The following is a 23,796-nucleotide window of genomic DNA, read 5'->3' on the forward strand; positions in this document are numbered from 1 at the left end:
TTTGGGTATTTTTAGACTTGTTTAGGATGTGTTTAGTACCGGCTTAGGACTTTAATTAGGCGTGGGCTAATTAGACTGATTGTGCTTAATTGGTGAATTATTGTGGCGATAATTGTGCGGCTAATTTAGTGATTGACTGAGATAAATATGCCTGACTGAATTGTCGTGGCGCTTGTGGGTGAATTGGATTAATTGAATGTGCCGACATGAATGTCGGGTCAGTGGACCGATGTGGGGAGCATGAATTGAGTTGACTGATGTGGCGTGCGAGATTGACATTAGTGAAAGGGTGGTGATTGAAATTGATTTATATGACTAAGAGCATGGTGAATTTTGTATTATGGTGCATGTGCATGAGAAAAGCCCGGATCGATCGGAGGTGGCGCTAACCCGAGGAGTATTGACCGGGTTGTGAGAAAGGACTGTGGGGTGTTGACCCGGTCGTGTGAAAGTAAGAAAGGTCCTGTGGGGTGTTGACCGGGACGGAGCCCGGATTGATCGGAGGGCTGACACATGGGGTGTTGACCGGGTCGTGTGAAAGTAAGAAAGGTCCTGTGGGGTGTTGACCCGGGACAGAGCCCGGATTGATCGGAGGGCTGACCTGTGGGGTGTTGACCCGGGTCGTGTGAAAGTAAGAAAGGTCCTGTGGGGTGTTGACCCGGGACAGAGCCCGGATTGATCGGAGGGCTGACCTGTGGGGTGTTGACCCGGGTCGTGTGAAAGTAAGAAAGGACCTGTGGGGTGTTGACCCGGGTCGTGTGAAAGTAAGAAAGGTCCTGTGGGGTGTTGACCGGGACGAGCCTGATTGATCGGAGGGCCGGCACCGTGGGGGTGTTGCCGGGTCGTGTGAAAGTAAGAAAGGTCACAGTGGGGTGTTGACCGGGACAGAGCCGGATTGATCGGAGGGCGACCATGGGGGTGTTGACCGGGTCGTGTGAAAGTAAGAAAGGTCCTGTGGGGTGTTGACCCGGGACAGAGCCCGGATTGATCGGAGGGCTGACCTGTGGGGTGTTGACCCGGGTCGTGTGAAAGTAAGAAAGGTCCTGTAGGGTGTTGACCGGGACGAGCCCGGATTGATCGGGGGGGCGACTGTGGGGTGTTGACCGGGTCATGTGAAAGCTTGTTTTTGAAAGGTCCTGTGGGGTGTTGACCCAGGACAGAGCCCGGATTGATCGGAGGGCTGACCTATGGGGTGTTGACCCGGGTCGTGTGAAAGTTGGATGGATGCGCATGTGAAATGTGTTTGGGTTGAATTGGATGAACGTACGTGTGTATGGCGCTCAAATGATTTTGATGTGTCATTGACTATTATTGCATTATTATGATTTGACTAATGTGCAGTGTGGGCATGTGGTTGGATGGCGAGGTAAGTCCATTTATGTGAATTATATATATGTAATTGGGTAGATTGCATGTACGACTTGTGCAGGGTACGCATTGGCTTTATGTGGGGTATAGGGGTTGCTTATTGAGACTCGTTCTCACGGTTATTATATAACCATTTTCAGATCTCGCGATCGTGATTGATTGGAGACGACACCGGGGTATCTCGGGGATGGAGGACGGGTCAAGTTACCCCATATTTTGTGTGCCCCTCTTTTGTATAGCGAAGTAGGATACCCCACCACTATTCCCTTTTGATGTTGTGTATTTGGAATTATTGTTTTGTGCTATCCCTTTGTCATATTTTATTGTCTGGGTTGTTTTAATTTCGCTTCCGCTTGCCTTTATCGTTGGGTGTTTCGTTTGGGTTGGCGACGCGTCCTGGGACGTCGCGTTCAATGATTGACCATCGAGGGGTGTCGCGAGCCCGTTGGGGTTCGGGGCGTGACAAAAACCCTAAAACCTTAAACCTCAATACCTAAACCCTAAAACCCATAACACTAAAATGAAAAACCCGAAACCCTAAACTCACCCCAAACCACAAAACCCAAATCTCTAAAATCCTAAACCCAAACCCTAAACCTTCTAAACCCCAAATCCTAAACCCAAAAACCTAAACCCTAAAATCCCAAACCCAAAACCCGAAATACTAAACCCTGAAACTCCAAACCTAAAACCCTAAAACCTAAACCCTAAAATCGTAATTCCAAATCTTAAATCCTAAAATGTTGAACTGCAAAACCCGGAACCCTAAACCTTAAACCCCAAACACTAAACTGTAAACCCTAAATCCCAAACCCCAATACCCAAAACCCGAATCCCTAAAACCATAAATCCTAAACCACTAAATCCCAAATCCTAAACCCAAACCCTAGAACCCGAAACGCTAAACCTAAAACTCCAAACCCTAAACTCTAAAACATAAACCCCAAACCCTAAACCATAAAATCCAAAATCTAAAACCCAGAACCCCAAACCCTAAACCTCAAAACCGAAATCCTAAAACCTTAACCCCTAACCCCAAATCCTAAAATCCTACACCCTCAACTACAATTTCCTCGATGACCACCCGATATTTGATTTGTCTATAATGAGTAATTTTCTTTATGATTGTATTAAGGTTATCCAATTCTATATCATAATATATTATTGTTCTATTTCTAGTCCAATTTGATCCAAACATGAATTGTTAAGTCCCTTAAACAGCAATTTCCTTGACCACCTCCCGATATTTGATTTGTCTATAATGAGTGATTTTCTTTATGATTGTATTAAGGTCATCCAATTCTATATCATAATATATTCTTATTCTATTTCTAGTCCAATTTTATCCAAACATGAATTGTTAAGTCTCCACCAACAATTTCATAATTAAATGAAAAAAATTGGGAGTAAAAATATTTAGTGTCCTACCAAACGCATTTCTGTTCTTTTTTTATTCCGGGAATAGAAATTTTGTACAGTTACTAAGGGCCTGTTTGGTAACGTGCCAAACAGTGAAAATTTCTGTTCTTTTGTTCTAGAAATAGTTTGGGAACAGAAATGCGTTTGGTAAACTTTTTGTTTCCGGGCATATTTTTGCAAAAATTGTGCCCAGAAACAGTTTTGGAAGAGAAACAAGAAGTAAAAAAAAGTTGCTTCTTGTTTCTCGGCACAATTTTGAGAATCAGTTTTTTTTTCTTCTTTTTCTTTTTTTTGTTTTCTTCGTTTTGTGTTGCTCTTCTTGGGTTGCGGCCGGCAACCGGCCACAGCCTAGGGCCGTCGAGGGAGTCACGGCCCTTGCCGGCCGCCGGCGGAGGTGAGGGTCCCCCTTGCCGGCACGGGCGAGGGCTGGACCCTAGCCGTCTAGGCGAGGCGGCTCGCCGTCGCGACCCACGGCGAGGTCGGCTTCGCCGTGGGTCGCGACGGCAAGGCTCGGCCTCACCCAGACTGGGTGAGGCCGAGCCTCGCCGTCGCGACCCTCACCCGATCTGGGCAAGGCCGGAGGCAAGGCTGGCGGCCAGGGCCGCGATGCCCTGGCCTGTGGCCAGTCGCTGGCGACCGGCCATGGCCAAGGAAGAGAATGGGTAGAAAGAAAAAAAAATTATTAAACAATTCAAAATATTATTAAAATATTATTAATAAAAAGAAATTTTGTGTAGTTACCAAACGCATTTCTGTTCTTTTCTATTCCAGGAATAGAAATTTTGGACAGTTACCAAACGCCTTCAAATGCTCAGAAATTGTTTCCGGGCACAGAATCAAAAAGAATCATTTCTGAGTAGAAATAGTTCTCGGGCACAGAATGGTTGTCATGCGCACCCTAAACTCGTTTTTTTGCCCAGAAACTCGTCTAGGGAATAGAAATAGAAAAAAACTATTTCTGAATAGAAATTGTTTTTAGGAACAGAAATTTTACTAAACCAACCCCTAATAGTCTATTTCTGTAATCATTTATAGTCATGAGGTGACAATACATTACTATAAATGATTTTATGGATAGCAATGAATAGTTGATGTGAAAAATATTTGGCCCTTTTAGTATCTTGTGGAGATTAATAAAAAACAATGGCACCTTGCTACAGGGGTATATTAAAAAAATACTGTTAAAAAAGGTGGAGGTGGCTAATCCAATAAGAAGCCTCTTTTTCCTAGTGAGATTCTCAGCAACTTCAAGTGAGTAAAACTTGTTGACTTCATGTAGTATATGCCTTGATCAATCTTATATATACTCTTAATCAGTTAACTTGAAGGAGAAATATTTCTCATGACAAAGCTCCTAAGTTTGATATGCTTGCTTCGTTTTTCCCCTTGTGCTTTCATGGGCAATGAAACATGCGGAGATGGAAGCTCTTGATGTTCTTCTTGTACGGTGGCAGAGGACTGGATTTTCGACTGCAGAAGTTGCAGAGGTTTTCAGCATGCTCCCTTTATGTGACATGTGAACCATGCATAATGTGTGCAGCAGCATTATCGATCATTGGTACATCCGTTGATCCTACTGAAATAAAACTGAACTTTCCTAAAATTTGTTTATTTATGATTAGATGACTCTCTCCCTTTTTCTGTTTAAAGGAAGTATATTATGGCTGTGCAAATGATAAATTTGGAGGCTGTGGCTCAATAATGTCGTTGCATTCAATTAGCTCTGAGGCACACATTAGGTCAGTTTATGAACTTGCTTTTGCTGCTGGTTTTTTATTTACATAGCTTTACTTTGAAATTGTGACATATGACAATTGACAACTAAAGCTTACTGGAGGTTTATGATTCCTTATGTTGATGACTGATGGATGTGGCTTCATAGTGATTCTGTATATTGTTGCCACGTCGGATATTGCAACACATAACCGCGAAAATAAATGGAGGTTTATGGAACTAATTTTCCATCTTTTATGTCCTTTCCTCAGTCTAAATGGAAGAAAATGGTGTTTCTGGAAGCATTAAGAAGTCAAGTTTATATTTATTCTTTCTTATCCTACTTTGTTTCCTTTTTCTTAAATTCTTGGTGACTTGTTAGACATTTCTGTATTCTTTGTTTGCCCTAAAAAGTTTACAGTTCTGGGAAGTGCCACAAGTTAAGCTAACATTAGTTTCTTTTTTCCTTTTCCCTCTCCCCTGTTTCTTCATCTCTTCTTCCTGACCTTTTTCACTGCGGTGAGGTTCTTTGATGTCTTTAATGTTATCACGTTTAAATCGAGATATATAGTATCTTCAAAGAAGTATGATATTTTAACTGAGGAAAAATTTATGCTTTCTGATATGCCATGGGCAATGTACTTGATAAAGAAATCTCTTTTCTTGTTTAATAGTTGCTATTGTCTCTTCTTGCATACATGAGAGCATGTGCCTGCTAAACTGTGGTGTATGGCTTGTGCTTCCAGTATGATATTTCAACTGTATGACGTTGTTATGAGCTAACATTTCATGTTTCCTAAGCTTGTTCAGAACTAATCAATTTTTTGCTCCGACTTTGTTGAAATAAAAGTTAAAACGTAGTCAAACAGGATATGTTTCATTGTGATTTGAGCAGTACATGAAGTTGCTAATCTAGATTACGGACATTGTTTTTCTGTTCAAATTGTTAGTTTTGAGAGAACAAGCTCAAGTACTGGGGGAAGAAGCAAGAGATGTACCAAGGATGCATCTACGCAAAAAGTTCAGGGAAAAAAAAAAACCATGAAAACTCAATACTTTTAGAGCTTGAAATTTACAGTTATGTTTCGATTCATAATCTGATTATGAGTCAAAAGCATTCTGGGATGCATCTGCCTGATTTATTAATGTTTTTAACTTTTTTCTTGTTATTCTTGCAGTATTGGGAATTCTGGATCAAAGGGTTTCAAATGCTGTGGAGGTATAATGGCATCAGAAGCCATTTCTGTTCTGGGAGATTTTTTATGAATGAGGAAACCCATAAATGGCAGTCAACCATTTTAATCAGTTGAATTGTCTGTTCGAAAGAATGTTATTATAATGCAGTTTGCACCTATTTACATTAGATAACCTAAGGGAAATGGTAGTTCATTTTCAATGGACCGATGGTTAAATACTTTCTAAGAGGCTTTTATGAGCATAATAGGGAAATTCTACCTTTGAACCAAAGTTTTCTTTATCAATCAATGAAGTTGAGATTGTGCTTGCTAGCAATGTCTCCCTAAAAGACCCTTCCGGAAAAATTTATCTTTTAGAGCCTAATACGACGGTCTTCCTAGCACTGATCCCCTTCCATATTGATTAAGAAGAATTCAGGAAGCCTCTTTTTTTTTCTACTTTTCAATCAATTCTCTCAACTAGCTAGAGAAAGAACATTTCATATGTTGCTTCCTCTAGACTCAATATACCTAGCCAGATAGCATTTGAAAAATGGGTTGTCATGTCCTTGGTTAAGGAAAAAGACGAAGTGCAGTTTCTTAATAGTTGATAATCCATTGGTTAGACTCGTTAGACAGAAATATCTTCTTCCTTGATCCCTATCATGAATTACCAATTATATATGGTTCTTGGTCGAGCAATTGTCCAGTTTGTGCTCTTCAGTTGCAAATATTTCAAGAGACTGATCGGACCAGAACCTTTTCATGCCTCCGAGATAATTAGTACGCTTTGGAAACTCATTACATACAGAAAAGATGGCCTTTAATAATTGACTTTTGCAATGATAAAATCAATTTGGTTCATGTTTCTTCTTTGTTTTGTTGAACCTTGTTACATGAAGTATCATTTCTCTTCTCCTTTTTCCCCTCCTTTTCAATTCATTCTCTGTTTTTGACATTGTGGAATCTATGATTTGTTTATATATATGTATGCTGAATCCTAATCTTTGATTTTCAGCTCCAAAGCCTCACAGTTCACGGGTTACTCAGGCTTCTCATTAGATCTACGTGCATTGATTCTTCCTGTTGAATCTTCTTATGCCTTTGCACAACTAGGTAAGACCTTTGAACTTATGATTCCTTGCTTTTCTGAACATAATGTACATCGTGTATAGTATTTTGAAGCACCTCTGCTGCATATTGAACGATGATCAGTTACTTGTGCATATAACAAATGGGCTGCATGCCGTGACCTTTCTGTAGTATAGCTGTTAACAATGGAATGGCACGGATTAGGGCGCTGTGGCAATGTCTATTGCTGTGGCAGTATGATATGATGCTCATGCGACGATTGAGTATACCTACAGCTATAAATTCTCTTGTATGGTAATATTTAATCACGAGGCAATATAAAGGTCTTCAAAATGAAGTTAGACAACATCCTTGCTCTTCATTCCTGATTCTTGGTTTATTCAAATCATAATGGTCATTATTCTTATTCTTGTCTGTTAATCTCTTAGTTTGACTATACCTAAAGTCAAACTTGCAGTTCACGGTAGTTCCCATTCTTGAGGTGAACTCATCGCAAAATAATTTACGAACTAATAGTTTTGTGATCCTTTGTATACTACATGTAAAGTGCAAATATGGATGTGACATCGTTGGTGCAGACTCTAGCATAATAAGATTCTATGCTGTTTGTTTTGTGATGTCAGAAACAGTTAATGGTTGATCATTGTCTCAAAATCATAAAAAGTTGCATAATCATGGTGTTGTTCAAATAGCCCTTTAAGTGTAGAGATTCGTGTGAACGTTATTGACGATAAAGTATCTGCAAATGATTCAGTGTACTTTGACCAACAATGCATTTTCGTTTACTGCTTTTTCGATCACAGAATTTCATCAAGGGACCTAAGAAAGGAAGCGTGATGCATGTCCGGATCAGTTTTTGCCTTGATGTTCATGTGTTTACTGAGGATTGCAGCTGTGATCACAAGTACATTTCACGCTTTTAACTTGATTATCAGATTGTAAGATAATTTATGGCATAACCCTGTGTAGGCATCACCTTTTTGATGCTAATTTTTGTTATCAAAATATTCTATAATCTAGCTTGATTTTTTTATGAGCTTTCGAAGTTTGAGGTAATTCTAGGCGTGCTCTCGATGTATTTGAGCTTCATAATTCTGGTCTATATCATGTGTGATCCCTAACGGTCCGCGACCTAATGGGCCAGTGCCCAGACACAGGCCCAAGGGTGCCGGGCTGTGCTATGCGCCGCTAATACCATATCCTCTTTATTGTATACATCACATACGAAGAAACGAGGCTCCAATCCTAGGCAAACAAACCTCTTCCAATCAACCTTGGCCCCATGAGTATTTTCTGACCTTCCTTTACACAAATGCTGAGCATTTCATATCAACTTTCTTGGCATAACAATGTTGACAATTATAGTTTATCAAGCTGTAAATAACGACAAACTTGATCAATTGGGGTCTACCTGCATAAATGAAGTGTTTTACAGTCCATGCCGTCGTTCCATTTGGAATCTTCCTGATCAAGGACCTACATCGTTTGTCACTTAGTCTACCAAGGGTAAGAGAAAGATCCTAAACCTTGACAGACAAATTTCCCCATTTAGAACCACTCAATTGAAGCAACTTAGCACAGTATCGATCCTCATATTCAACCAAAAACAATTGTATTTTATTAGAATTCAAATTCAATATGGAGAAGCTTTGGAATAAATGTAGTACATTGAAGATTAATCAAGTCCCTGACCTAGGTACCGAAAGGTTTCTAATTGACCACAATAAGCTATTGGCGACTCTCTCGTATAGGATTTTCGTAGGTTTAATTAGTTGAAATGAATTTCCCGACATCGCGCAATGTAAAGGTTTGAGAGAACTCGTGATGATTGAGAGCCGTTGGTCTCTTAACTCGACGTTACCTCTAAATCCGTCTCCCGACCATTCGGGAAGTAGTGACAGCCCCCCAAGCCACCATTCAAACTAAGAGAGAAACAAGGAGTAGTGATACAAGGTTTAATCCACACTACAATTTATTGAAATTTTAGTGAAATAATACAAGCAAGCAAGCAAAATTTCCCAATTTACTGAAACAAGTGCCTACGTTATATCAGCCTTGATCATCCAGTAATTGTAAAAGCTCACGAGATAATGTCCCAAATCTCAGATGCGAAACCTACACCCAACTCTCCAAGCGCTTCTTTAAACGTGCGAGTCATGCAACTAGTGACAGTCCCGCGGTCTTTGGACACCTTAAGAACGAAAAGCCAGATGAAACTCGGGCGGTTCTTGACATGTTTCAATACCTAGATGTTCGTTCGTTCACAAAGATGATCATGGGTTGCCAGCGAACTGGCAGCCTTGACGATGCCCTGAAACTGTTCTACGAAATGCCTGTGAGAGATGCAATTTGCTGGAACACAATGATCAAAGGCTACTTAGACTACGGGGACTTGATGGTGGCGGAAGAGCTTTTTGATGAAATGCCCGAACCAAGTGTTGTTTCGTGGACGACAATGATAGATGGGTTCTTTCGATTTGGACAAGTTGAGCAGGTAGAGAGATTTTTCAAACAGATGCCCATAAGGGATCTCGCTGCAAGGATTGCGATGCTTCATGGGTATTGTGAGAATGCGAGGGTTGATGATGCTGTGAAATTGTTTGAGCAAATGCCTTCTCGAAATGTGATTCCATGGACTCCAAGGACTGGCGGGCTTGACCAAAATGGTAAGAGTGGAGAGGCTTTATTTCTTTTTGAGAGAATGTTCAAGTCTGGTGTTGTTCCCAATTCGAGTAACTTGACATGTGCATTGAGTGCCTGTGCAAGTGCATCGTTGTTTCCTCTTGGTGTGCAGATTCATGGTCATGTTTTCAAGTCAGGATTCTGCCTTAGTCGATTTGTATGTGCTTCTCTCATCACGTTCTATGCTAACTGCAAGCGCATTGAGAAAGCAACCCAAGTCTTCAATGAAGCAGTTTATAGGAATGTGGTCGTATGCACGGCTCTTCTAACTGGTTATGGCTCGAATGGTAGGCATGAAGATGGCCTGAAGGTGTTCAGTGACATGATGAGAACAAGTGTTCTTCCTAATCAATCTTCTTCTCTAAGTTCTTTAAACTCTTGCTGTAGTTATAGAATCTCTAGATCGAGGTAAGGAGGTCCATGCGTCAGCAGTAAAGCCAAAATTGCGAAGTGATGTTTTTGTTGGCAATTCTCTTGTAGTCATGTATAATAAGTATGGAGGCGTTGATGATGCTGTTGTAGTGTTCAAAAGACTCGGGGAGAAGAACATTGTCACCTGGAATGCCGTTGTTTGCGGGTTTACACAACATGCCTGAGGAATGTGGGCTATGGAGTTGTTTAGCCAAATGATTCGCAGACTGGTACAACCAGATGAGATCACACTCAGGGGACTACTTTCTTCCTGTAGTCATTCTGGGATGTTACAAAAGGGGAGGTGCTTGCTCAGATACTTTAGTGAGAACACTTCCAGTGAATTGAAGCATGAGCATTATGCATGCAAGGTGGATATGCTAGGATGATGTGGGAAGCTAGAGGAAGCAGAGGATATTGTAAGAAGATGCCCCTTAAAACTAACTCCATAGTGTGGCTTGCTTGGCTTAGTTCTTGCAGGATGCATTCTAACCTAGATTTGGCAGAAAGAGCTGCAAACTATATTCTTGACCCAAAACCACATTGTAGTGTTGTTTATGTTTTACTGTCCAACTTCTATGCTTCTGCTAATAGGTGGGGTGATGTCTCGAGATTAAGAGTGACTATGAGGGATAAATGGATTGTGAAGCAACTAGGTAGCAGTTGGTTTAGTATAAAGGGGCAAAAGCATTTATTTCTTTCCAGGGATAAATCCCACCGTTTGAGTGAGAACATATATGGGAAGCCGGATTGGTTGAAACTGAAGTTGAAGGAATCGGGTAACGTTCCAGATAAGAGGTTCTCTCTCCATGACATGGAAGACGAACAGAAGGAAGGGTCATTATTACTATCAAGGGTAGTACAATAACTGTAATGAAGAATCTTTGCATTTGTGGGGAATGTCATTTTGCAATTAAACTTATTGCAAAGATTGTTGATTGTGAGATGGTTGTGAGAGATTCTAGCTGCTTTCATCGCTTTAGGAGTGCAATTTGCTCTTGTGGGGATTATAAGTAGTGAGGGCATGAGGTTATTTCTCCTGTCATGAACCTGTAAGCATTATGAGTTTGCTCATTGTGTTAAGCATTGATGAGAGTGGAGCTGCAATATGAGCACTATACAATATGGGCTTACTTTAATTGTTGACATAATAGATAATGAATCCATGTGGAATCCATGGCTTTTTTTATCAGCTTTGGTTTAGTCTAGGAGGCTAAGGGAGTTCAAACATTTCTCAGCTGTATGTGTTGGGCATGTGGAAAGTTGGAGACTTAGGAGGAAATCTTGCTTTGGATGGCATTGCCATCCATTGGCTCCATGCAGGGATTTCTGTTGAGAGGTGAGTATTTATCACTTTGTTTATGGCTTTGAAGCCACCAGAAAAAAAAAACTATTTACACATAAGATATCCCTTATGATGAATTAAATTAAGGGAGAAAACTTAGGGCCTTGGAAATAGCTACTTTCCATCTCTCTCTAGAGAGAGAGAGAGAGAGAGAGAGAGAGAGAGAGAGAGAGAGAGAGAGAGAAATTGGGGCATTTAGAGAGAAGGAAGTACCACTTAGTAAAAGAAAAGAAACCCACCCAAACAAACGAAAGGTTCTTGCCCTGCCTCCTCTTTTCTGATTCCTGTTTTGGAAAACTCCCATTGACTCTTCTCTTCAACCCCTCTATTACATTCTTAGAGCCCATCTGTCTCTTCATTAGGTCTATGAGATATAACAAAAGCTTCTTAATCTTTGGATGAAATTTAACTTCACCTAAAGTTCTCTCACAATTTTGCTGGATCTCTTCAACAAATTGACGGTACGAAGTGAGGTTAGTTTACTTGTGGTGCCAAAATTAGTACTCTCATGTTTTTTTGTCGTGTTCAGGTTGAGCAGATGTTTGGATAGAAACTGGTAGTCATAAAAGCACAATAAAATCTCAATGGTCTAGCACAATTGATCAGTTATCGACACTCACTTATGTGTTGGATGAGAAGTAGAAACTATTTATTTTAATAGTGATTAGTCAACTCTTCATTTTGCAGTTTTCACTGTCCTAAGAGGTTTGTCTTCCTAAGAGTTCTTTTGCTTTTCCTGTGGATTATTTTGTGTTAAGTGGGGTTGAAGTCCATAACTCTTGTGCCATCTATTTTCTTAAGTCTTGCTAATATGTGGCCGGGGCTCCCAATTGCCTGAGTCTTCCTGACCACAATGGAGAACAATCTTGTTCATGTTGAAGACGAATTTCACAATACCTCTGCCAGTAATATTCTAGCACTACCTTGTAGGATTCCTTTTTTCTATGGATGAAAGTTGGATCTTTGAGTGAATTTTAATTCATAGTCCTGACGATGCATACTTGAACTTAGTTGTAGGTTTCAGGTTGTGCTTACCATATTTAGCACTTTCCACAAATGGAAGTTACACTGGGCGTTACATTTGAAGCTGTGTGTGCATTAAGAGAAAAGATTATCATTTTTTGTTAGACTATTGATGTTCTTTGGCCCCCTTAAACTTGCACATTACATCAAAATGGGGAGTTGTCTCCCAAAATGTCTGCATAAACTATGACAACTTTGCTTCTTCTTTTTTACTAGGTACACGAAATGCTAACACTCCTTGCCCTTGAGTTACTTTACATCTTGCTGTTATGTTTAGAAAGCGTGACTTCATTATGGTCTTATTTGAAGCACTAGTTTTGTTTCAAGGTTAGAGGTATAAACTTTGAAAAACTTACTCTTTTAACATCTAGTCTGGAATGTTGTAATTCTTTGACTATTAGAAAGTACAGTTTTCAGAGTTCCACCATTTGTTTACATGTGAATATGATTGACATCCAAGAGGCCTAGACTTGTCATTCTTTAGAGTCGTGTCACGCTATGATCAAATTCGCAATAAAACTTTCTTAATATTCGTACCTGATAGCTTGTATTAGATGTTTATAACATAGCATACAGGTATGGCTGTGATGTCTTTCTTCACTCCCACATGACCCATAAATTACAATGGTTACTCTTTCAATGAAGTCTTCACAAAATAGCCATATAGATATATATCATGTCTTTTGTAGTGTTGAAATGATAAAAGAGTTTTCACTAGAGAGTTATATAAGCTTCCGGGTTAGCTGGGCTTTTGTTCTCGTGCCCCCAAGTTATAAAAATAATGAAATAGGGCTAGACCAATTATATACTTAGTTGTACGTATCAATTATACATCTTTTGAGTGGTCATGTGTTAAATTATTATTGATAGTTTGGAGAAGAGAAAGAAAAGAAAAAACGACTACTTGGAAGTTGGGATTGCCATTTCGAGGAAGCCATGAATTTTTTCTATTAGTGAGCATATGATAAAAGCTAACCTAATGACATGAAATACTTCATTTTCCAAAAGAAAAATGAAGACTACATAGACAAAAGCCTCGAATCCGGTACATTAATTGAAAACGCTTTTGTTGACCGCTTAAGAGCATCAACTATTTAACAATAAATTTGATATAAAAATAAAGAAACTTGTGTAAAATAAGATAATCCAAATATTGTCGTGATATCCGTTCTCCTGAGAAAATAAGTTGATGGGTTCACACCTATTAGATATAGCGGTCCACACTTAAGAACCATTTCTGAAGTTCTAATTTTATTAATAGATCTAATACTGTTCTTTGCTGATATATTTGATCGTGCGTATGATGATATGTCTTTTGAGTGGTCACGTGTTTAATTACAATTTAGCAAAGAAGAAACAACAACTTGGAGGTCGTGGATGTGATTTTGAGGAAGCCAGCAAAGTTTCTTTGTCGGTTTGTGCAATAATTGAGTCCACTGGGACCAATAGTGATATGTACTATTCTCTACCTTTGTCGGCCATTGGGCTTGTTGACTGTTCAAATTTGTCGACAATTTACCAATAAATACAATATCAAACAAATAAACTCGTCAATCAATCAACCAATCGAAACGTGATATGCGGTCTTCACGAAAAATAAGTCCACGTGTTCACACCTATTAGATATCTTGGTCCATCCAGAAGCACCATCATTTTCCAAATTTCTAATATTCTTTTTTGTTGACCCTACCCTGAAAAAGTCATGCATCTCTGTCCTTCAGTGTAAGAATAAATCAACAAGAAGATCGAATGGTGAACGAACAACCTGAAAACACTATACCAACTCTTAAGCTAATACTCGTTGTAGATTGTTGGACTCCATCATCTAATGGCTTCTCCATCGAAACCTGAAAGGATTTACCGTGTGTTCTTAAGTTTCAGAGGCGAGGACGTCCGGAACAACTTTCTATGTCATCTCTACAGAGCTCTTGACCAAAAAGGAATCTACACTTATGTTGATAGCGAGGAGCTCAGGAAAGGAGAGCAAATAGCGCCGGCGCTTATGAAGACGATCGAGGAATCACAGATCGCGATAATCATTTTCTCTGAGGATTACGCTTCCTCATGGTGGTGTTTGGAAGAGGTGGCGAGAATCATGGAGTGCAAGAAAGAAAGATATCTCATGGTCTTTCCCTTGTTTTACAAAGTGGAACCTAGAGAAGTGAGAACACCAAGAGAGAGGTATAGAGAAGCTATGATCAAGCATGAGTCCAAGTTCAGGAAGGATTCGAAGGAAGTGAAGAGATGGGAGAAAGCTCTTTCCGATGCTGATAACTTGTCTGGGTGGCATTTGAAAGATGGGTAAGTAGAGTGGACTCAGTGGAGTTCATATTTTGTATAAGAAACCAATTTTTACAAGTAATTATAGAGATTGTTTGTAAATAGTCTGCACACACATGATTGTAAGTATATGCATAGATGCTTCATCTTATGGTTTCTGAAAATTCTTTAGCAGCTTGAGTTAAAGTGAGTAATCTCATATAAGAGTTGGTAAATTTAAGATTTAGATAAAAAAAGAAAAATAATATAATTAAAAGAAAATTAAACTTGGCAAGTTTCTCAAACGAGAATTGATGACCCAAAATTAGTTGGTAACTTCATTGTAGAGAATTTGGCAAGTCACTCTAATTAAGATCGGCAATTTCTAAAATTAGTTAGTAAATAACTCAAATGAGAGTTGATAACTCAATAAAAAAGATGGTCAATTAAAAGAACATAAGTCGCTCAAGTGAGAGTTGATAACCCAAAACTAGCAGACAATTATTTAATATAACGAATGTTGATAAGTCACTCTAATTTATGTTGGTAATTTCATATAATAGTAAGTTCGAGGCCATAAGTTATGCAAATCAATTTTGGTAAGTTACTACAAAAAATTAGTTATTTACTAATTATAAAAAAGATTGGTGATTTCATAAAATCGTTGGTAAGGTACTAACAAGTTATGGGAAAGGAAAAGGTCACCGATCATGTTTTACCGACAATTTTATGAATACTTACAAACACTTACTGAAATTCACTATCACAAAAAAAAAAAAGTATTTCTAGGCATGAAACAATAGAATTCTGCCTTTGGCTTTTGCTTAGCCTTGTTTCATTCGGGTAAGGTCCGAGTCATAAACTCGTTACCGGTGGCATTTTGAGTTTGAAAAATCACATGTAGCTAACCATAGAATAGACACGTGGCTTTTTCCCGTAAAAAAATTTGACAATAGGACTTCATCGCCCGAAAGTTTTACTGACTTATTGGAACAACATAAAATGTTAAAACTTGATCAATCAATGGACAAAATGTTAAGTATGTGTTACTACACCTATCCCTTTTCTTTGGAAGGAAAGAGAAAGTTCGCCAACACTTGATACAGGATAATTAGTGTGCACAGGCCATGTAAGGCAATGGCATCGTGCTTCGGCGTATTTTGATAGTTTTCAAATCAAAATCTCAACCATCGTTCAAAGTCCTGAATAACTTTATTTGATTAAGCGTATAAATAAATTACATATTACAGTTCAACAAAAAAAATAACCAAATCGTCATGTATAAATCAAAAGAACATGAATCACTTGGATGACTAAAAGTTGAACCCTGAACTTGTTTTGATTGTTGTGGAGCTCTTTTGAGTTCTAATTCGACTTGGTAGGAATACATTTTGTTTTGGCTGTGGTTATGTAAAAATGTGATGCACTACTTTTGTCATCGTTGGCTAGTAATTGCTTGTTATTTGCTTATTCAAATTGCTAAAACGATGCCACAACTTCTTTTTTTTTTTTTTTTTCAGAGATGAGTCAGAGCTTAGACAAAGAATTGTGACGGAAATCTCCACTCACCTAGACCGATCACTTTTGCATGTTGCTACACATCCAGTTGGGATAGATTCTCGAGTGGTTAAGTTAAAATCGATGTTAAACCTTGAGTTTGATGATGATATTCTCATGGTGGGATTGTGGGGACAAGGAGGCATAGGAAAGACGACTTTTGCCAAAGCCATTTATAATGATATTTTCAATCAATTTGGGAATTCATGTTTTTTGGCAAATGTTCGAGAAGTTTCAAAAGATTGCAAGGATTTAGTAACTTTGCAAGAAAAATTACTATTTGAGATATTAGCACTGAAAGAAAGATTAGTAGTGTCCAATGTTGACAGAGGTATTAATCTAATACAAGAAAGACTTTGTCACAAAAAAGTTCTCCTTATCCTTGATGATGTGGATGACTTGCGCCAGTTACATGCTTCAGTAGGAGAAGGTAAGTGGCTTCATAATGGGAGTAGGATCATTGTTACTACAAGAGATAGCCATTTGTTAACTTATCTCGGGATAGATCAATATCATGTGTACGAAATTAGAGAACTGGATGACAGTGAAGCTCGTGAGCTATTTAGTAAGCATGCTTTTCCGGCACATCAAAAATTTAAAATCAGGATAGATCTAGTGGATAGTGTTCTAAATCATGCTAAAGGCCTTCCTTTAGCACTTGAGGTGCTAGGTTCCTTCTTACGCGGTAGAAGAGAATATGAATGGGAAAGTGCACTGGATGAAATTTCTACGGCTCCTAGAAAAGGCATCAATGATGTGCTCAAAATAAGTTATGGTGGACTAGAGCCAAAAGTGAAAGAGATCTTTCTCCACATTGCCTGCTTCTTTAAGGGTTGGGATAATGAGTATGTAAAGAAAGTTCTCTACAGTTGCGATCTTAAGGCAGTAATAGGATTACAAATTCTCATGGAGAGGTCCTGTCACGCCCCGCACCCTACAGCGCACCACATCCCTCGCAAAGGTCGATTCGAGTGCGACGTCCCAGGACGCGTCGCCGACCCAACGCCCAACACAGAGATTAAAGCACACGCGGAAGCAATACAATACCCGAACAAATTTAAAACCACGAAACCAAGGATAGCCACACAGCAAACAACATGAACAATTATACACTTGCATTACTACCGGGAAGCATTTACAATATCCATTTACACCCAAAATATACACCACTAATCATTAACGGGTCAACGACCGCAACTGACAAAAAGGGGTACGCGGCTCGGCGGTCAAGCACTATAAGCCGGGGCTCCTCCCAAAACGTATCGGTACGCCTGCCATCCTCAAGGTCGAGGTCTGAAAAATTGGGTTTCAACAACAGCGAGAATAAATCTCAGCGAGTAGGTTCCCTAAACCTAAACTAGGCTAACATGCACCTCCTGACGAGCACCAAACAACACACAGCCTAAACCATAAATGACTTAGGCCCTCGGGCCCAAATACACTTAACTGACCCTGCAGGTTAGGCACCTATAAATAAGAGCGATAATGGCACATAACTCAATCACGGTACATATACGCATATCACTTAGTCACGACGCATGTCATGCATATGCTTGTGCTCACACTCATGCCCATGCCTCATCAATGCATTGCCGCACACTTGCACTCTTGCATACTTGCCATTTATCAATTCTCCTCCGACCCGCGTAAAACGCATCAGGTCCATCACTTCGAGATCGATCTCTGGCCCGCGTAAAACGCATCAGGCTCATGGCACAACACCCGCGTAAAACACATCAGGTTTGGCCATCTTCCGGTAGTCCGGGCATCGTCCCGCGTAACACACCTCAGGACGGGTTCAATACCCCGCGTAAAACGCATCAGGGCTTTATGTGATCACACTTTCGCATACACCAGTCATTATCTGAACCCCGCGTAAAACGCATCAGGGTGTTTTAAGTGATCACACGCTCATGTCAATCGTGCACACTCGTATATGCACATGCCATGCCAATGCTTGAGATGCACACCCATGGCCATAAAGTTCATACTTGGGCACTCGCGAATTTCACAATGAGCATTCAGTTGCACAACGCCACTTATTCAACTCACAACACGATATGCTCAATCCACATTTCAATATGCCCAACCAACATATTAGCATGACCATGAAAACAATTCAAGCACTCTTGCACAGCACATAAATCACACATGTAAATTGCACCATTAGGTCAACATGAATCCGCGCATTCAAGACCCGCTAAGCTACTCCATTCTTAGTCACACTAGGCACATGACACGGTACCACCAATTGATCACAACCAACGACAAATCAGCCACATAATCCACCAATCTAAACATTCTCGGTAATTACACAATTAAATCCCAAATTTATCGCTCTTAGTCTCATTCAATCCCGATATGGCCAGCCACCAAACAGATCATTCTAGGCCAATAAATATCCTCAAAATACTCCGTTTGGCTCCCCAAACATCACCCGAATCAGCCACCATGAGGATCAAGCTAGGCGCGCACTATAATCCACAATTGAACCCGAACTTACTCCAAACTTGGGCCAATTCAACCCAATAAGTCCAGCCATCACACAGCCCATTCTAAGCCGCTAAACCTCGATTAAATTATCACCCTAAGCCACGAAATCAGCCACCATAACATCCCCTAACAATCTCCACAATTAACCCCTAAAATACCCTAATTAACCCATAAAACCCATCTAGAAATGTAATTTAGCCTAATTAGGGTTTAGGGTTGTACTCACTTGGAATCCTAAGCTCCACACAAGGCTGAACAAGTGGCGGGGACGGCTGGACAGTGGCGGCCCCGAGCCGGAACAGTGGCGGCGAGTGGCGGCTCTTGCGAATGGCTTGAGCGGCGGCGATGGTCTAGGCGATCCCACGGCCTAGAGAGGGAGAGAGAGGCACGGCCAGAGAGAGAGAAAGGGGGACGGAATGGTTCAGTTACTACGACTCGTTGGTTCGCATGCCTGACCTCTCATTTACTCCAAATCTCGAGGAATTGTATATGCATAATTGCAAAAGCATGGTAGAAGCCCATGAGTCCATTGCATATCATGACAAGTTACAGGTGTTGGATTTAAGGGAGTGCCTTGAACTTAGTGTTTTTCCAAATGAGCTGAGGTCAAAAAATCTCCGACGTCTCCATCTTGAAAAATGCACAAAATTTGAAAGATTCCCTGATATTCCACATAAACTCAAAGGCTTGGAAGAGCTTTATTTACAAACAACTGCTATTAAAGGACTTCCTACATCAATAGAAAATCTTATCTCTTTGAACCAAATGTACATATATAATTGCAAGAACCTGGAACATGTTCCATCTAGCATTTATAAGTTACAAAACCTTACGCGCTTGGAAGTTAGCTCTTGCACCAATTTAATTGGGTTTCCAAAGTATGAGGACTCAGTTGATCCGTGCATGAAGACCGTACTTCCAAAGTTACACAGTTTAGACCTCTCAGGATGTAATTTGTCCAAAGTAGAGTTTCTTGAGAATCTTTCCTGTTTTCCTGTCTTGGAAGGGTTATATTTGCAGAGGAACAATTTTACTAGTCTTCCTACATCCATCACTAAGCGTGATCATTTGTGCCACCTGAATGTTAGAGAATGCCATCAATTACAAGAGATTCCCGAGCTTCCACCACTTTTGAATTCTTTTCAGGCAGATGATTGCGAATCTCTGCAAAAATTTGGAGATTTAACTTCATTTCACCATCTTGTCCGTAGAAAGTTGACCATGGCTAATACTTCCCCACTTGACCAAGTTAGACTCTCTCTCTCTCTCTCTCTCTCTCTCTCTCTCATAAGTCGATGTGGAGTATGTGCTAGATCCAGTGTGTGCTTGTATATTGCAATAGCAAAAAATGCAATTGGAGGCTTAAGAAAAGCAAACAAATATAAAGTGAGGTCAAACTGTTTATATCAATGCGCATTCTCGCAAGAGAAATTATCAAAATAATGTAAAAGTTTTTTCTTTATATCAATGTGATATCCCATAGTTTTTTGAGTACCTAACTAATCTCCACTAGATGAGATGTAGTCCCACCTCTGGCCGAACCCACTAACATGGGGTAATTACTGAGGACATGCAGGTTTATGTTATTGGGAGTATCACAGAGAAAATGCGCCAATGTGGTGATTTGAACTCTAGCATTGATAAAGGAGGATAAAAATGTTTACTACTTGTGAAACCTCTTAGGGTTATAGACATATCGATACAGTAATGGAAAGTTGGATAGAATAGTGTGCTAGGGCTATATCATGTGTCGCACAATCATTGGCTCCATTTTCCTCCATCAACCTATATTTCGTTAAAGGAAATATGAAAGGGTGTTAGTTAAATGTTCGCTAGGACTAGAACTTGAAAAATTCATTTCTGTAGTTATACACGAACTTTGTCATTTACTATTTTTTTTTACCATTAACTATTAACTAAAAATGAAAAAAAGTTAGAAAACACAGCGGCATAATTAACTTGCATAGCAAATTACCACATATAAAAGGTAATTTAGATAAGAAATTTACTTATTATGTAGCCAAGAAAAACTTCATTAATTAATCGTTTTTAGATGGGCATTAATTGATATGGCTAGATCACATGGTAAAACATGAGGATGGTATAAAATCAAAACCAAACATTACAAAAGTTTAACTAAGAAAGAAAAATTTTGCACCATATAGTCCATATCTTGGTGTAAATAATCAGTATTTGGCATTGATTGGATACTAGCAATACCAATAACAAGGAAAATGTTGCACATGTCATTGGCTTGAATAATCAGTGTAGGTGGCTACTGTGCTTTTGGGAATGATTTCTATCACATGAGACTTGTATGTTAATGCAAGCAAGGATTATTGGATCTATACTCACTCATTCACCTCTGGTTTCAAGTGGAATTCGCTAGAATTACTAACTCAAATTGAATTTTCTATTTGGAAACGGATAACAAACTCGGTACTTTCTAATGCTCTATCTTTATAACAGAAGTTTCGTAATTACCATGGTTACCTAATTACTCTCCCTGGAGGAGAGATGCCAGAGTGGGTCCTCCCTGTTGAAGAGGATTCCGTATCTTTTATGGCTTCAGAGGACTTGTATGACAAGTTTTTTGGATTTGCTCTTTATATTTTTGTCGGTAATGGTGAAGAGACAGAAAGATTCTCTTTTATGCTTCAACCGCATGTTAATGGTGATCCTCGGAGTTTCCTTGTACCATATTTTGAATGCTTTGGGTCAGGATCGGATCGTATTTGGCTTGAGTATTTTGAACCATTTGAGCTGTGGCAAGAAGTCGATTTTGGTCAAATTGATGGGAGTTATGCACAATTTAGCGTAACACTCTCGGGTAAAAACGTGAAAAAGTGGGGATTCCGAATAATATGCAAGTCACTAGAGGACGATTTAAAGATTATTCTCCGAGACAATCAGCTAATAGATCCAGCTTTACTCTATGAAGTTGTTCTTGAATCAACAAATTTAGAAGCCGCGATTTTACTTGTACACAAAGATAGTTCCAGCGAAGCAGATCTACAAAAATACTTGGAAGATTGTCTGAGGAGTGCCAAGGAACAAAGTCAAATAGAATTAAAGAGAAATCTTCAGGTATTCCCCTCCGAGGCTTTCTTTGGGTATTACACCCAAGTATTATATATATATATATTTTTTTTTTGGGAAAAAACCACCAAAAACCCCAAACTTTGCCATCTGTGACACATTTACCCCGAACTTTTTTTTTGTGACACCAAAAACCCCGAACTTTGCTTTTTGTGACACATTTACCCCAATGTATTTAGTCCATGGGCATTTTCGTCTTTTCGCTTTTTCTTTTTTTTTTTTTTTTTTTTCCTTCCGGCGAGGGGGCCTCGCCGGCGTCGGCCTCGCCGGATCCGGCGAGGGCCCTCGCCGGCGTCGAGCGAGGGCGGCCCTCGCCAGATCCGGCGAGGCGCCTCGCCGGCGTCGGGCGAGGTTCGCCTCCACGGGCGAGCGAGGCGGCCCTCGCTCGACTCGGGCGAGGTGGACCCTCGCGGCCGGCGAGGGTCCACCTCGCCGGACGCCGGCGAGGGTCGACCTTTGAGTCGGGCGACGGCCGCCCTCGCTCGCCCGGGCGAGGGCGGCCACTCACCGGCGTCGGGCAAGGTTCGCCCAGCACCGGGCGAGCAAGGGCCGCCCTCGCCGATCTGGCGAGGTCGACCCTCGCCGGGTCGGGCCGGGTCGACCTCGCCTTGAGTCGGGCGAGGGCGCGCCGCGCCGGATCCGCGAGGGCTGCCTCGCTCGACGCCGGCGAGGGTCGACCTCGCCGGATCGGGCGAGGGCCGCCCTCGCTCGCCCGGGCGAGTCGACCTCGCCCGACGCCGGCGAGGGTCGACCTCGCCCAGATCGGGCGAGGGCGGCCCTCGCTCGCCCAAGCGAGGCGGACCTCGCTCGACGCCGGCGAGGGTCGACCTCGCCTGGAGTCGGGCGAGGCCGCCTCGCTTGCCCGGCGAGGGCGAACCTCGCCGACGCCGGCGAGGCCGCCACGGCTCAACGCCGGCGAGGCCGCCTCGCTCGGCACGCCGGCGAGGGCCCCCTCGCGGATCCGGCGAGGCCGACGCCGGCGAAGCCCCCTCGCGGAAAGGAAAAAAAAGAAAAAGCGAGAAAAGACGAAAATGCCCATGGACTAAATACATTGGGGTAAATGTGTCACAAAAAGCAAAGTTCGGGGTTTTTGGTGTCACAAAAAAAAGTTCGGGGTAAATGTGTCACAGATGGCAAAGTTTGGGGTTTTTGGTGGTTTTTCCCTTTTTTTTTTCTTTTTTTGCAAAGGCAATCAAAAACTCTAAATTATACTCACTATAACACATTTACCCTATATTTTTTTTGTAACGCTAAAAATTTTAAATTTGTACTTGTACGACACATTTTACTTCCATCAAAGTTCTGTTAATGTGAACCATTAAAAATTTTCCTACATAGACACCGGAAAGCAAATAATGCTAACATGGCACCCATATGGCTTAAGTAAAATAAAAAGACACCGTTATTTTGATCGAAAAATCATCTAAAAGAATAAATGTATCGCATAAATATAAATTTAGAATTTTTTATGATACAAGAATAAAGTTGAGGTAAAAATATTATCGTGGATATAATTTGAGATTTTTGACGTCGCAAAAAAGAGTCTAATGCAAACGTGAGTGGGGATAGTTTTCGTTTTTTTGTAGCTTTTTTTTCTGCTAAATCCTCTTTTCTCCGCCGTAGGTAGACTTCGATCGCCACCGACGCGACCTTCCGCATCCCGACTCCTCCTCATCTTCCATACACCGGCGAGATTTGACTAATGTAAGATGGCCACCTGCCTACGGAGAGGATAAGTTCACCTGCATGATACGACATCCTCCAGACCAGTGAGGGAGCAACGTACTACCGCCGCCGTCCGAAGCCATGGAAACCAATGACGTAGCTTCTGGTGAGCGATTCTCTCCCTGAGGTTCGTTCTGGGCTTCATACAGCTTGCGATAGATCAGGCAACGCCTGGCACATCCGAAGTGTATTAAGTTTATTTGTAATACTTGTGATGTATTTTGACCTCTGTGCGTTTGGTGCTACAATTGCGTGGGAACTTGAAGAATGTGTCGTCTAATTTGTTCGAGAGACGTTGATTGAGCGTTTCTTAGTAAGTTTTGTCCGTGGATGCTTGGTAGTGAAGTCAGCAACGATCCCTACAAGGCATAGCCTTTCTTTCTTTCTTTTGATAGGTAGCACTGCATTCAAAGAAGTAGGTGAAGTCTAGGTTTA

The 23,796-nt window shown here is 40.8% G+C and overlaps 3 protein-coding genes and 1 pseudogene across 6 annotated transcripts; all 4 read left to right on the forward strand.

Annotated features, from left to right (window-relative positions):
* The first annotated feature begins 3,715 nt into the window (after positions 1-3,715).
* LOC130134834 (tRNA-specific adenosine deaminase TAD2-like) lies at positions 3,716-7,822 on the forward strand. 4 transcript variants are annotated; one of them, XM_056302556.1, is made up of 5 exons: positions 3,716-4,353; positions 4,438-4,526; positions 5,679-5,719; positions 6,694-6,791; positions 7,571-7,822. In XM_056302556.1, exons 1-4 carry the CDS (start codon positions 4,198-4,200, stop codon positions 6,735-6,737), a joined length of 330 nt encoding a protein of 109 aa, XP_056158531.1. In that variant the 5' UTR covers positions 3,716-4,197; the 3' UTR covers positions 6,738-6,791; positions 7,571-7,822. The 4 variants fall into 4 exon arrangements, 3 of the variants coding, with proteins under 3 accessions (XP_056158531.1, XP_056158529.1, XP_056158530.1); XR_008814315.1 differs by having other exon boundaries at positions 3,717-4,345; XM_056302554.1 differs by lacking the exon at positions 5,679-5,719.
* Positions 7,823-8,844: 1,022 nt separating this feature from the next.
* Positions 8,845-11,265, forward strand: LOC115692847 (pentatricopeptide repeat-containing protein At5g46460, mitochondrial-like). Its single transcript, XM_056302552.1, has 2 exons — positions 8,845-9,433; positions 9,562-11,265. The coding sequence occupies exons 1-2, from the start codon at positions 9,001-9,003 to the stop codon at positions 9,597-9,599; spliced, it is 471 nt and encodes a 156-aa protein (XP_056158527.1). The 5' UTR covers positions 8,845-9,000; the 3' UTR covers positions 9,600-11,265.
* Positions 11,266-13,973: 2,708 nt separating this feature from the next.
* LOC115666315 (toll/interleukin-1 receptor-like protein) lies at positions 13,974-16,602 on the forward strand (annotated as a pseudogene).
* Positions 16,603-18,962: 2,360 nt separating this feature from the next.
* LOC130134833 (TMV resistance protein N-like) lies at positions 18,963-21,600 on the forward strand. The gene is made up of 2 exons (XM_056302551.1): positions 18,963-19,785; positions 21,170-21,600. Exons 1-2 carry the CDS (start codon positions 18,985-18,987, stop codon positions 21,356-21,358), a joined length of 990 nt encoding a protein of 329 aa, XP_056158526.1. The 5' UTR covers positions 18,963-18,984; the 3' UTR covers positions 21,359-21,600.
* Positions 21,601-23,796: the final 2,196 nt, after the last annotated feature.

This window comes from Syzygium oleosum, unplaced genomic scaffold, assembly GCF_021117445.2.
Source record: "Syzygium oleosum isolate NSW1041296 unplaced genomic scaffold, Sole_v2.1 Sole_v2.24, whole genome shotgun sequence".
In the NCBI taxonomy this organism is placed as follows: domain Eukaryota; kingdom Viridiplantae; phylum Streptophyta; class Magnoliopsida; order Myrtales; family Myrtaceae; genus Syzygium; species Syzygium oleosum.